Source organism: Periophthalmus magnuspinnatus, chromosome 13 (genome assembly GCF_009829125.3).
Source record: "Periophthalmus magnuspinnatus isolate fPerMag1 chromosome 13, fPerMag1.2.pri, whole genome shotgun sequence".
Classification (NCBI taxonomy): domain Eukaryota; kingdom Metazoa; phylum Chordata; class Actinopteri; order Gobiiformes; family Gobiidae; genus Periophthalmus; species Periophthalmus magnuspinnatus.
Genome location: NC_047138.1, coordinates 6,293,456 through 6,308,349, shown reverse-complemented (window position 1 = coordinate 6,308,349; position 14,894 = coordinate 6,293,456). Strand labels below are relative to the sequence as shown.

At 39.0% G+C, this 14,894-nt stretch overlaps 1 protein-coding gene across 1 annotated transcript in view; it reads right to left on the bottom strand.

Moving 5' to 3' along the window:
• The window catches only part of ryr1b (ryanodine receptor 1b (skeletal)), a 43,521-nt gene extending 29,713 nt beyond the window's left edge, over nucleotides 1-13,808 (bottom strand). Inside the window, 18 exon segments of the mRNA XM_033976721.2 lie at nucleotides 67-308; nucleotides 393-526; nucleotides 608-726; nucleotides 794-889; nucleotides 966-1,101; nucleotides 1,187-1,373; nucleotides 1,441-1,562; nucleotides 1,641-1,805; nucleotides 1,893-2,049; nucleotides 2,135-2,209; nucleotides 2,299-2,395; nucleotides 2,557-2,656; nucleotides 2,750-2,862; nucleotides 2,965-3,043; nucleotides 3,121-3,195; nucleotides 4,072-4,173; nucleotides 5,417-5,536; nucleotides 13,522-13,808. Coding sequence (XP_033832612.2) covers nucleotides 67-308; nucleotides 393-526; nucleotides 608-726; nucleotides 794-889; nucleotides 966-1,101; nucleotides 1,187-1,373; nucleotides 1,441-1,562; nucleotides 1,641-1,805; nucleotides 1,893-2,049; nucleotides 2,135-2,209; nucleotides 2,299-2,395; nucleotides 2,557-2,656; nucleotides 2,750-2,862; nucleotides 2,965-3,043; nucleotides 3,121-3,195; nucleotides 4,072-4,173; nucleotides 5,417-5,536; nucleotides 13,522-13,569 — 2,167 coding nt within the window. The 5' untranslated portion in view covers nucleotides 13,570-13,808.
• Nucleotides 13,809-14,894: the final 1,086 nt, after the last annotated feature.

The following is a 14,894-nucleotide window of genomic DNA, read 5'->3' as shown; positions in this document are numbered from 1 at the left end:
GTGAAGTTAAAATGTTGGACTAATTAAGATACATTTTATAATTGATTTGATTATGAGTATCATTACCTGACCACAGATGCTGCCCATCAAAACCATAGGAGTAAAGGTCATCTCCCACACCATTGCCTCCCCAGCCTTCTCCTCCTCCGGGGTATGGACTGTAACCTTCTGTCATGGCCCAGCCCACACGCAAATGTGTGGCCTGTGCAGTTACAAAGGCTTCCACATAATCTACGATCAGCTCAAAATACCACTTCTTGTACTGAGTTGATCCCTCGCATGTTCCCAGGAAGATGTTTGGCCTCACACTAAGCAAAATATGAAAATATTATGGATAACTGATTAAAGACAGTAGTAAATATGTGTTTGTTTGCACATATTGTAAAATATACCTTGTTACATAGTTAACAATGTTTGTCTGCAGCAGGAGTTCACGACCAGGAAGTAGGTTTTCAGTGATGAGGTTCTGATTGGACCTCACAGCAACACCATTACACACACAAAGAGAGCGCAAGACATCCAAGACCTAGAGACAAGAGACAAACAATTATGTAGTCCATTATGGGCACACTGTATTGGCCATTAGCGCCAAGCAATAGGAACTAACCTTGTGGTTCCTTCCATGTTTGTCCAGAAGAGAAATGATGGATTTGATGTGGTTCTCTTGAATGATGTTCAGAACCTCGGGGCTTTCAATAAGTACACAGTACAGCACCTCCAGAATACCTAAACAAATGTCAAATATCTAAACTTTTGATTCTGTATGTATGTGTATTAAAATTGCATGAGCTACCAGATGAAGCCTCCAGACGGTCTAATTTGCTGACTAGCCAGTCGAGGTTATCACAGAACAATGCACAATTGGAGCGGTTTCCTCTGATCAAAGAAGCTGCATAACACAGAGATTTGAAATGGTACCCAGTTTTTTACAAAGAAGATTCAATTATTTTGAACCAAAAGTGTACCTAGGAGCTCATAGAGCAGGTTCACAATCTCCTTCCAAGATTCAGCTGCTTCCTCTCCCGCAAATTCGGAAAAGTGTGCTGCAGTGTTGTAAACATTTAGACGATCGATACACTCCAGCACGATGGTAATCATGCCCTGAAAAACACAGACATCAGTCAATATAAGCTTGGTAAGTCTTTTTATTAACAGTGTAATATTGTACCAGCACAGTGGATATTACCTCCTCTTGGAAAAGATTCTGCCTGTTGCGGAGGGAGCGGAGCTTGGTTTGTTTCTCCTCATGCTCCAGTTCCTCTTCGGGGGGACGGAAGTAGAAGATGAGATCCTGAAGGGAGAGTATGACTCCTTCCAGAGGGAGGGATACGGACAGTGGGGACTTGCTTTTACCACTCAGAGAGTCCAGACCCCTGCACAAAATTTAAGCTTTCTTATAATTTGCCTTAGATCTTTTATTTGATGAAGCATTTTTCTTACTTGATAAATTGTCTGAAAAGGCCTGTAGTGCTATAAATCATTCGAGCAGCTTGAGACTCTTCAGTTTGAGAACGGGACACAGTCAGAGCATCATCCATATGACCCTCTTGATGAAGAATAACCTGCAGACAACCAAGGATTGTTTAAAACACACACATCTCTATAGACAAAGTTCAGTCAGCATCATGCAGGAAAGATACCTTTCTCTTCATCATTCCCAGGCGAGCGGCTTTTGCATCTAAAGCAGCATACGTAAGCCACAGACCAGTGGAGACATGTTGAACAAAGCACATAGACTCTCCATATTTGATTTCAGGAATGCCCATTCCCTCCACATCACGCTTCTGTGCCACATCCACCTTCTCCTACAGGGGGCAACGCAGGCAAAATACAATAGATGTTTAGCGTAAAAAACAAAAATAAAGATATCCTCAATAGTATTCATATCAAACCTTTGAAACACGGAAGCAGAAAGCTGATTGTTTTGTGTTGGCTCGTTCTGGATCAACAACCAAAAGTCCCTTCTCCTCCTCCAGACACAGGTACCGGCCTGTGGTGATGTGGCGAATGCGGAAAGACTGCCCCCACTTCATGTGGCTTCCACTCCAGCTACAGGAGAAAAACAAGAACAGTTTAGGTCTCTCCTGCACAGTTTGTAATATGTGCATTAAATAGTAATACTTATAGCAATTACCTGATTCTCAGAGGCTCCAGTCTCCACAGTGATCGAGCCTGGCTGCATACAGTGCCACCTTCAAAACTGGCAATCCTAAAGCACACACAAAGAACACGGTGCAGTTAATGTAATCCAAAAAGGGATTGTTTTTATGTTGAAATCATTTGACATCTTGATCACACCTTCGTTTTTCCTCTCCTTCTTCAGGGGTTGCAATGGCGAGACACTCATCCATATGTCCGTGAAACAGTCTCAACACATGGCCACCCGTCAGATAACCTGAGTAAGTTCAACAGTTTTATAAACTGGTTCAAACTGCTTTAGACTATTAGACTTTTTTCAGACTTTTTTTTTTTCAGTTCCATAAAAAAAAACAAAAAAAACAAAAACAAAACATTGTTGTACCATTATTTAAAAAGTTACATTGTTAAAGTTTTTACCTTCAGCAAGTTCACATCCAGAACTGATGGGGTTCATGTTCCAAAGGGTTTGCATGAAGGAGGCATCCACCATGAGATCTCCACTGGCGTAAGACAGGTGCTAATTTACAAGAACAGGTTTTAATAAACATACTGCATAGTAATAATGTGTAAATTTAGCCGGTTATAGAAATGTGAAATGAAAAGCTCTCACCAAGTATCGCTCAGATGACACACTAACAAGGATGAGGTCATCTCCAACCCTGACCTTCTCACCTTCTGACCTTTGCTTTGAGGCGGGATGAATGGTCCACCAACACGCCTCACCTGCAAAAAGAGATGAAGAAAAATTATATTCTGTTCAAGCTGGATCTCATTCTTCTCAAAATGTGATGTTAATATACTCTGAAGTAAAAGCAGTGTTTGTACCGGTTGAATCTTCTTGTAAGCCCACATCAAAGGCCAGCTTATCAGTGAGTGACCGGGATGTAGTCAAACAGCTCAGATACTAGGAGTAGTAATGGAAAATAAACATTATTAAACATGGTCCATCTGCCTTCTCTTGTTTTGTTTTATAAGTCTCACCATTCCTGAGTGATGATGTCTCAGAAGAATGGCATGTCCATAGAGTAGTGTCCGGTGACCTCCACCTTGTGATGACTACACATAAGCAAACAAAATTAAGACACACATGTTAAACCAGAGACCAAATTAGAGCAAAGAACCAAAGGACTATAAAGACCACAACAAATAATGTGCTTATTTTGAGAAACTTTATTTGTTTTTTTGTTTTTTTATGAATGCCTTAAATTTAACCCTTCATTATATTGAATGATCAACCTTCCTTTACTGATTCTATTATGTTCTTTTCCATTTTATTCCAAACCATTTGGTTACAACTAAGTATTTATGCTGGGTTAAGCCCATAATCCACTGGTATGAGTGAGGGGCTCCATGTCAAGTAGTAGCACTTTACCATCAGCCGTGCTGTGCATTATCACTAGGCTTGGTCAAGACAGGTGTTGGCAGCGGCCTCTGTTTTCACAACTGCAGTATGTGTGTGTGTGCTCACCCTCTTCACCTTGTCTGAACAAGGCCTGTAAAGCCAGGTTTAGCTCCTTGTGTAATGACAGACAGTTTATGACCAAAGAGCAATGGTTAACAATGCACTGAACAAATACCAATTAACAACAAATATAGCACAGGCATAAAAGCACACTAGGCCAAAGATGTGACTCATGAGGAATACAAGTGGTATGACAGATTTCAGGGGTTTTTTTCTATGTTGTGCAATGATTTTGACAGAATAACAACAACAATATAATAACAAGACTGGAGCAGTGATTTTCCAGTAAGACACACATTGCAGTAAGTATTCCACATACCCATTTATCCAAATCGACAGCCTGCTTAGCATGTAGCAAGATAGGAAGTAAATAAAATTTAAAATATGGGTAAGGTTGTTATAGCCAGACAGCCAAAGCAGATCTACTTCTACAAATGGAGAATATAAAAACACGTTTAATGTAATCTCACCTCGGTCATCTCCACTGTGTTGGCGAGCATCTCCACCAGAGCTCGCACTGACAGGGACTGCTCCAAAATAAAGGTGCATATGGCCAAGTCCGGGGGCACATTCTGAAACACATCAGATGTGCTTATAAAGTTGTGATAATGACGAACTGAAAAGAGCCAAGCTTTATGTAACCTTGGTGAATTTCAGCATTCCTTCACACCTCTCTACCTTTTTATTACCGTCTTGCTGCCACTGACTAAGTGTGAAAAAATTGTGTCAAAATACAAAAGGAAACTGGTGAGTCCATATTCTGAATGGTGCTCAAGCCATGTTGTTTGTTTATTATTGGCGCCTAATATTGGTGTCATGGCGTTTACTCTGTTGCAAGTCCTTTCCAATGAATATGGTCAATTGCCATTGTTTGATGTCACTGTTTATGATCATCATTGAACTTGTTTACCGGCTAATTAGCTTCTCTGAAACTGAATGTGCACTGATCTAACTATTTTGCACTATGGGTTATGGTGCAGTATTATTGTGAATTATGATTACTCACATTAATGAACAATGAATGTGGGATTTATTGTTGAGCAGGTGCATGTATTTAATTTAATTCATATTGGACATGATGATGGAATGAACTTTTATATGTAAAAGTATGTATGTATGTATGTATGTATGTATATATGTATGTATGTATGTATGTATGTATGTATGTATGTATGTATGTATGTATGTATATGTATGTATGTATGTATGTATGTATGTATGTATGTATATATATGTATGTATGTATGTATGTATGTATGTACCTGTCCTGTCCCATATACAGGTTCCTTTTGGGATTGATTCATCCATCTATTAGTCAATCACCCCATTTGTCAGTTTGTCCATCCCGTTGGTCCAGTGAACTGCCCAAAGCCACGAGCCTGAGTAACTATAACCACCAACGTCTACAGTGCGATAGGAGGCGCAGTAGCCAGCTCCCCACACAACTCCTTTCTTATTGCCATAAAGACTCGGTCATACATATTCATATCGCTAACATATGCTCAGACAATATAAACTCTTCCCTGGTGACAACTGCTATTACTACTACTATACTGCTGAAGACTAACGGCAATCAGTTGATGGTCGAACTCTTTCATGTCTGTACATATTGTAAACATTGCATATATTGTAAATACCCCCTTTGTCTGTCAATCACTCATTACACTTCACATCCTGCACCACATTACTGTCTCCTCTTGTGTTTTAAACTGCCACTTCCCTCCCTGAGTAGAACTAATAGATTTTCTGATACTAGCCAATACCCCTTTTCTATTGTTGCGTACCTACCACTCGTATATGCTACATTTATCTTACCTGAGCGTTGGATGTTGTTTCCAAGAAGCAGAGACGATTCCCAAAGCCTTCGCAGGACAGACATAACTTAATCTGCTCCTTCAACACAGACGCAGTGCACTGAAGAACCACCTGGTCATCCTGTACAAACAACATAAACAATCATTAAGTTTACATCAAGTTTATGTTTGTTGTGTCTTTATGTGGAAAAGTAGTAAGACAAGAACACTATGCATTCTGTGCTTTTGCTTGATCACTGCATTTCACATATCAAGCCATGTAGCTGCTTTTCCACATGCCATCCTGAATGAGAGAGATCTAAGCAAATGCAGTTGGTCCTAGATTTAAGAAGTCATATTATCTTTTCATTGGGTATTTAGTAGGACTGAACAATCTGGAAAAATATGCAACTGTGATTTTTGTGACATGCATTGTGATTAAATTTGTGATTTATGTTTTAATAATAGGATTCTGATCACAGTTCACTTTGTAACTCATCTAGAATTGACAAAAGACTGAAATATGAATACAACAATCACATATCAGAACAGGTTTGCACAGATCCAAACTACAGGGTTAGCGTTTTTTATGCAGAATAAAACGATAAAACGATATTTTGTAGTTTGATAAGGAAATTATGGTACTTCCAAAATTACAGCTTTACTAATTGTGTCCATTCAAATTGCGATTTCAATATGCTTGCGGCCCTAGTATTTAATAATAGCCTATAATATGTAGATTATTAGTATTAGATTAGTATTTTCATATTATATTCATTGTTATTCATCATCAATTCAAATATTGATCTAAAGCAGCTTAATAATAGAAACAGATCTACACATATCCTATTCAAAACAATACAGGTTTAGTCAAACATGCATGAATCACTCAAAATACAACTCTGAATAGACTATTGAGAGAAGACCATTATAGCATGGTTCAAAACTCAATCAGTGCCATTTAACTAAATACATTACAACAGCTTAAAAATCACTATATTAAAGCAAGAGCTGACCAGACCTAACAGACCTTTTTCTCAGTGTGGGGCATAAAATACACAATGGACAATTATTTGTGCCTCTGATACAGGACTCTGGCGTAAATACAGCAATAAACACCCTCCACCCCTCTCTGTAAAAGCCCCCCGGACACTCACATTCTCAGCTGTCCCATCTAGTCAGTCGTTATGCAAGGAGATCCATCGCTTAACCTGCCTCTAACATTTCCCTCTACTGTGCCAGCCAGATTCTTGACTTCTCACTTCTCAAACAATGATTCACTTTGGCTTTATGATCTTAACACACTCCACTGTATAAAAAATACAATGCACAATACTGGTTGACACAGTGGACCCAGTGTTGACAAAGTGACATCGTTCATATTTGTGTAACATCCACATGTCTCGATTACAAATACTTTTACTTTTACTTCCTTGTAGCCATCTCCCCTTAACCCAGAAACATCTCCTCTACTGTCCTTGCATTCCCAGCTTAGCATTATGAAAAGTGGGGCAACACTGCTCTTATTACATCTACCAAACTCAACGGAATAAGGGAATAAGCTTTGTATGTGGTAAATCAAGAGAAATATTGAACAATGGATATAAAGATCCAAGTATCATTGATATCTGAAAAATGTAATAAATGGAAAATACATCTAACAAATAAAAAAGGAGTCATGCATTGCCATTACACATTATTACACAAGTGGAAGCTTTATTAAAAATGAGGAAGATGAATGATAAAAATATTACAATGCAGATGGTGAATTGTTTTTTTCTCACTCGCTAAACAGTTGGCAACACTAGGCAGGCAGACAAGCTTTCAGACTTAGTTAGCATAGGCTGTCATTTAAATGGCACTTACAAAGCGCTCTAAATCCATGCTAAATGTTTGGGCAGACCCGTATATTATAATAGCACAAAAGTGTCCTTCACAAGTCACTGTGTTTCCAAATGCGCTCATTTAGCCATGTGAAAAGCTGACTTATAGACTTACTCATCCTTTTATTAATAGACACAGCTTTCAGGATTCACGGGGTAACACATGATACTGTATTGTAAGCCAACCACAACAGTTGATTATTTGTTAATCTCACACGGTCAAGTCTTTCTAAGCTAGACCAGAAATGAAGCGTTGTGCACCTGACTTTTCAAAATCCTTCTGCTGCTGGTGTCTTGAATGTGGAGGTCAGTGCAGTTGTACAGACAATTGCGGCTAAATTGACAGACAGCTACATAACAAATAGAGCAGAGGGGCACAAATAGAGGTGGGTAATGCAGAGAGATGTGCTGCCAAATGCAGCAAATAGCGGCTGTAAGCAGACACCTCTGTGTATTCTCTAGGTCATCTGATGAGCTGTGTGAAGAGGTGGCGGGGCTATTCGGGGTTCCCCAGACAATCGGGCTCAATGCCCATCCCAACAGGAAGCCACATAAGCAAAATAGTGAGAGAGATTCCCAGGTCTGATCTCCAAGACTATAATGCAAGAATGCCTAATACTGTACACCAATCTGAAACAAAACTGATATGGGAAATGAATAAGGCTTAAATAAAAATAACTTTTATTTTTGTATTACACATGGACAAAGTTATGCAGCATGATAGGGGTGGGAGGTATATCAAAAATGGTTGCGAGGGTGTAAAAATACAATATCGAGTATATTGTCTGTAAAATGATAAAATATTACCTCAAAAAGAACTGATTCATGATTGATCTAGTGTAACTGATCTAGTGTAATTATTAAACGAGGCCCTTTTGTGGTTAATCAGCATCAGAAAATCTTTATTGCTATTGTCAGTGATTAAAAAAATGACAATGTAGGAATGTGCTTTGCAACATAATGCAATAAAAAACACATAAAACACATCAAATAATTCATAATATTAGTTTGAAATTTGTAAAATATACACATTTTAGATAATTCCTGTGAGGTATTAATCTTAGTCAATATCACCCACCCCTACAGCTTGATATTAGCAACTACACAAACTGCTAAATATATTATAAGTCTAAGAAATGTCGATGTAATAGTTAACACTATTTGTATTTAAAGATGGGGAATCTGGTTGGCAGTGTGCTGATGCAGGCCTCCATGGGACAGTGATGGAGATCCTGCGCACTTCAGAGTGAGGGGAGCTCTGTGCAGTGTGTGGGAGGAGGACAGAGCTGCAGATGAGAGCATCACAAACAAACCGGGGGTTCCCTTTAAAAACACTACACAACCTTTACTGTGCACATTTACAGGCTATACGCAGGCTATACGCAAAAAATACTTTGCTCTTAAAAATGCATGATTCAACATCAGGGCTGGGTTGAGCTTGATTAAAATTGTATTAATTGTGCAACCCTATCCAAAACAGAAAGCCCTAAAAAAAAAACGTTTTGCCTCTCAGACGACTGCTTTTGTAAATCATTGTTAATAATCTGCTATTCAGAAAAATCTAAAATTTTTATAAAAATAATTATGTACCACATTCCCCCTTTGCTGCTATTGCCTACTGTTAGAACTATAAAACCATGACTACAATAATGATTACTCTGATCTACTGTCTACAGTTGTAAATAGTGTAGGAATCACAGTCATTACTGACAGTGTGAGCAATGGAAAAAAGTTTCAGAGGTGCTTATATGGACAATGTTTTTGAAATTGAGACGTTTACTTATGACTCCCATCAGGAAGTAATCTTCAAGCTGAATTCACTGAAGTGAGAGGCAAGAATTTATGCGACCCATCCTGAGCTAGATTAACCCTTACCCGCAATATTATTCCACAATTTCAATAAGAAAATGTGCTTTATAAATGAATTACATTGTCTTCAATATTCACATTGTCATACCTGATACTTTCTTGGGCAGGTAGAGGAAACTACAAAATGGTGAAGATATCTATGTTTCAAGTAGTTTGCTTGTGTCTGTTTCTAGTTGTTAACATGGCCATGGGCCTTCCCCTCACCACTTCGCTCCTATTTTAGGTAGTTGCACCTGTCAATATCACATTGCCTCCTTCTGCTGACCAGCAGATAGTTAGCAGTCTCAGTTGGAGAGTGCGGAGAGTCACTGCTTTAGCTGTGCCTGTGTCCTGCAAGAGGCAAAGAGTTTAATATTGATAAGAGGTTATAAGCCCCTCCCCATGTCACTGTGTGATTTAATGTATTGAGGATAATTTAATTGCTTCAATATTTTGATAATTATTTCAGTTTTTGTTTTTTTGTTGTTGTTGTTTTTTTAGCTTGGAACACAGAAAAAGTACACCTAAATTATGCTCCAATATGAAGACAGTTGATTTTTGGTTTCATAAATATAAATATAGTTTTTTTGGCATAAAACCACACATTAAAAGAAATCTGTGTCATATGCAAACAAGCCTTAATCTCCAGCTCAGGGTGATAATGGTGCTCACTTGACACAAGCAGAGCAGTTTGCATAACAGCTGAGTAACTATCACACTCCTGACAACCCCTCCCCATGTCCCTGTGTCATGGCCCAATCCAGTCTCTCAGTGCACCTGTTCATTGTGTGAGCTACAGAGAGTAGAGCCCAAGTTTAGCAGGTGCTGTTTGTGTGTCTGTCTTCTAGATACACTACTTCAAAAGACTTGGCTTTTAAACCATCAGCCATCCTCTGAATCAGCTGCTGTACTACTGTTAACACTCCTGGTGACAATGAGATGTAAACATGTGTCAGGCAAGCAGTCTCAAAAGACATTAGGAGCAATCATGTGGGCTTTTTAAATGGATAATTAAATAATGCTGTCACACTGTACCATCTTAATTTAATATTCAAACCTTGTTTGTGAAGCACTAATCTAGCTCCCCTTTAGACCAGTACCTTAAGACTGACAAGAGTTTCCAGGTGTCAGCCAAATTGCCTCAATTTCAGAAACATTGTCCAGAGGTTACTATCTTTGAAATCTTATGGACCACTCCGGGAAAAATAAGGGACTACATTGACATGTTTGTCAAGGTCAATTATTATTATTATTATTATTATTATTACTTTTCAGTTAGACTCAGAGGTAGATTCCTCTAGCCACAGCTGCCTTGGGACAAAATGATGGAGATGTAGTCATTCTCTGTTGATGTCTTTCTCAACCATACACAATCACACATGACCTCACACATATTTACACATATGCCAATGCTGATGGTGGGTATCGAAATGCTAACCGACTAGCAAATGTGACAGCATCAGACAATGCTACCATTGTCACCATTTACCCTACAGCAGAACTGAAAACTGGCAAATCGTGTGGTGCTACATTTACGTTTAAGGATAAGGAGCAGACTACACTCAAAGTAGCTTGTAATAGTAACCATGTCATATCAGTAACACACCCTTGGCTATGAGTAGCCACGTTGATGATCACAACTTATTGACCATGAAGATGTAAGCCTAACACAACAATGAGCTCTGTTCACATGACACATATTCTTCTAATAGATGGCAATAGCAACTAGGGCACGGACTCCTCTGGTTTCTGCCTCTAGAGTGTGTGTTCTTATAGTGGCTCGCTATAAAAAGAAACTGCAGTTACAGACTGCAACTCAAATACCCCCTCAAACAGGTCCAGGCTGATTCACATTACATTGTATTGGTATGGTATAGTGACAGTCAAACTGTATACATGGGGTGTGTTTATTCTCAGTAGCACAGTCTCCTGGATGCTATACACACAGGTTTAATAGGACATTTCTTTACTGCTCGTGATCACAGCTAAAGCATTCTGCAAATGTGGTGGCTGCTTCCTGTGGAGCATTTTATTTTCAAGTGAGAAGACCTGTGGAGCACAGAGCATTCAGTCAGTGTAAGAAAGAATCCAGCTACATGCTACTGTGGTAACTATGAACTGCAGGGAGCCAACTGTCCAAGTTAAAAAACACTTTGAGGTCACCACACGGAAGCAGAGTATAGAGAGTATAGGCCACCATATGTGTCACTGTATGCCTTAACATGATTAACAAAAAATATCTTTCAGAGAGAAAGGGATGAACACAATACTGCTTGCTTCTGGAGGAAGATATTCTATCTTATTTAAAGGCATATAATTCCGTTTTATACAAAAAATATATTTCTTTATTTTTTTCATTCATTCAAGATGAAATCCAATATCAGGATACTATGCAAATAGGGACTCCTACTGACCATTATCCAGGCATACAAAGCAACATAAATTAATCTGCTAGGAGTGAGAAATATGGCAAAAATAAAACAATAACAATTTGACTTTCTTTTTTTCTTAAAAAAAGAAAAAATCTGTATTTCAATATTGATTTCATGAACATAAACAAAACCAGTCAGTGTAATTTAATAAACACACACATAATCCATTTTCTTCCTCCAAAGTCTGAATTCTGCTCTAAACCACATGTTTTTACAGACAAAAGGATTGTCTGTTGACATCCGAATGAAAAAAAGCTCATTCACAATTTAAAATGATAGGATTTTCATTTGATTAACATTTGATTAATTGTGCAGCTCTGCTACTATCAAAAATGATTTACATTGAATTAGAATACAAGATCACTACAATCAATGCTGACAATATGTTTAACTGCAGTTATGTTACAATGAAAGGATGCAGCAACAGTCTGTTGGAGATGAGGGGAGAAGTCCACTTTCACCCTGCACAGCCCTGCTAAGCCCCACACATAGAAACAGCTGACTCACACGATGCCTTCCATCACCAGCTAATTAAATGGCTGATAACACAGACCATTTGGAGGGAGTTTTAATCCACCAAGCTCACAGTGTTTGAGCAATAACATTTTTAGCCCAGTCTACTCCACGGAGCGTTAACCTCTTACCAGGACAGTGTCAAGGGTAATCCCATTGAAGCACACTAGACTTTAATAATTGATTAATGTGAGTTCAGACACACACATGTTGGCTCCATGTCTTTGGTAACTTCACCTAAACAAATGAAGGTGATACTAACATTTCAAACTTGATTTCAATACTAAGGAAAATGCTTGATATTCTATACCAATTTTGATACCACAATGATCAAAAAATGTTTTCTTAGACAATAGAATGTAATTTTCATCATAGAATGGTAGAATGGTAATATTACCATGTGGTCCCATACTAGTCATGTTATACATCAACACCATTAAAACTAATCAGAAATGGCCCAACTTGGTCTTGTTTGTAAGATTTTTTTCAGTATTATTAAATGAGTATCTAGTTCCAATACTAGTTTTAGTATAGATTAGTTTATGGATATTAGATAAGAAGAATACAACTACTTGAGTCAGTTGTGCCTGTGATTAAACATGTTCAAACAATGTGTATATTTATTATATACAATGATACTGTAAATAATAGTTTGGTGTAATTCTGTATCACACTTTCCATCAGTGTCCACGGGCTGGCCATTTGTGCTGTCATTCTGGTGATTTATAATACTCTGACCCCTAATTCACTTTATCTTCTAATGGTGCCAAGTAGGCCAGGTGCAGGAACTTCAAAACAAAACAATGAAAAGTTAATGTGTGATCATTCCCTGTCCAGTTATGTAATTTGAGGATTTTGCACATAAACTCTTTGTGTGTGTTTTGTGTCATTCTTAAGATATATCTACTATGTGTCAGAAGTCATGCAGCCTTTGGTCAGCTGTCCTCTGTATGGTCTGCGTAGTGAGTTGCTCTGTCTTCTCAGCCCACACTGACAGGCTCTACTTTCCTTAGATATAAATAGATAACTCTAGCAGTTGCACCAGCCCCTGTCTATCTCTCCGCACTCACTCACACATGTTCATAAAAGTTATCTATAAGTTGCAACAAAAATTAAGTTAAAATCTATGATAGGATGGTGATTGGTGAATGTCTGTGTTACCAACTTGGCATAAGCATCGCCTGAGATTTTCTAAACAAGTTGTAGGATTTAAAGATAGCAACTTACAAGCAGGTCATGGCTCATTGAGGGCAGAATATTAATAGTTAATTAATTGCAGAATAAAAGACAAATCCAGTTCCAATTCATTTTACTATTAGTAGCTTGACCTAAAAAGTTGTAGCAAGTTTTATGTGCTATGGCAAGTATAAACATTGATAGCCAAAGCAATAAACCTCATCGTGACTGAGAGTGTGTTAGCATTCCCAATAAGGAAAGTAAGTCAGACTCACCGTTCTCAGGAACTGTATCTCCTCTTCTCCCTCTCCCCCTTCTGCCATCCTTCACCGAGGGTTATTTGTAGCTCCTCGGGAGAAAAGAAAAATTCCTCTTTATTTTCGTCAGTATTCGGGCTGTTTTTATATCTCCTCTTGTATGTTCTTTCCGGTCTGATTGGCCCCAGGGTGGCACCTCGACTCCTTGCTGCACCTGTGTCACTGTCTTGGGCTCAGTTCATGTGTGTGGGGGTGTTCTGGAGGACAGGTCTGGCTCTAGGCATGTTTAGCCAGAGAGTGAGTGCTCTCTCCTCACGCTTTGCATCCCCCCAGCAGAGGAGGGAGTGACGCTTCAGGGAGGGGCCAGCACCTAGTTAGATGGACACCCACTCCAATCCCACAACACAACAGCAACACACTCCGAGCCCTAAGTATGATGCTATAAAAGGGAGTTTGAATGAATGCTCAGGGAGTGTGTGCAAACCAAGCACTTTAAATGTTAACAAAAGTGAGAGAACAGAACATTTGGGCCATAATGTATGAAAAATAAAGCCCTTTGAGAAATAGTTGTTTAATTCTAAATAATTTAAAAGCCTGTATCTAACCAACAAAACTAGATTGTAGGTGTCTAGAGACTGGTCAGCTGTACAATGTGACACAACTGAAGTCACATCCACATATACTAATAAATAGGCCCAACATAGAACAATTCAGATGACATGAAAATGCTGGTAGACTAACAAAATACAAAGGAATATGGCTGATACATCAGGAAAATCAAATTATAAAAATAGAAAACTACTTTTTTACAGCTCTTTGCAAAACACATCCTGTCCTAGAACAGTAATATGGATTGATATCACTCCAATGTCCATGATCAAGTAGTTTATTTGTCTGCAGGAGATATTTGATCAAGACGAAAATGTGCCACATAGAGCAGCACGAGCATGGGCGCATCACTCACCTGCTTACTCCCCATCTGGCATCCTTCAGCACGCTATCCTCACCAGCGCCAGCCTCGGGCCACTGCTCTGCTCCTCTCGTCTCCAGACCGTGCAACATACAGGGCTGGTACTAGGGAAACCTGCAACAGCAAAGCCCCCTCGCATTAGCACTGACTCCTGCATCACATCATAAACCCGACCATCTGATGACTGTTACCTGTTTTGCCGACTCACGAGCCCGCCTTCTCCTGCTGCTGCTGCTGCTGCTGCTGGTGGTGGTGGTGACAATTTTGCTGCAAAGACTCAAGATGGCGACATTGCACAAATATGAGAGGCTGTGCACATCGCCGCAAAGTGGACGAGTGTGTTTGTGCACGAGGTACTTTGGAGAAAGAACATGGTAAATATTGAAATATTTCTCTTGATTTAGGGTCAAGTGTTTTCATT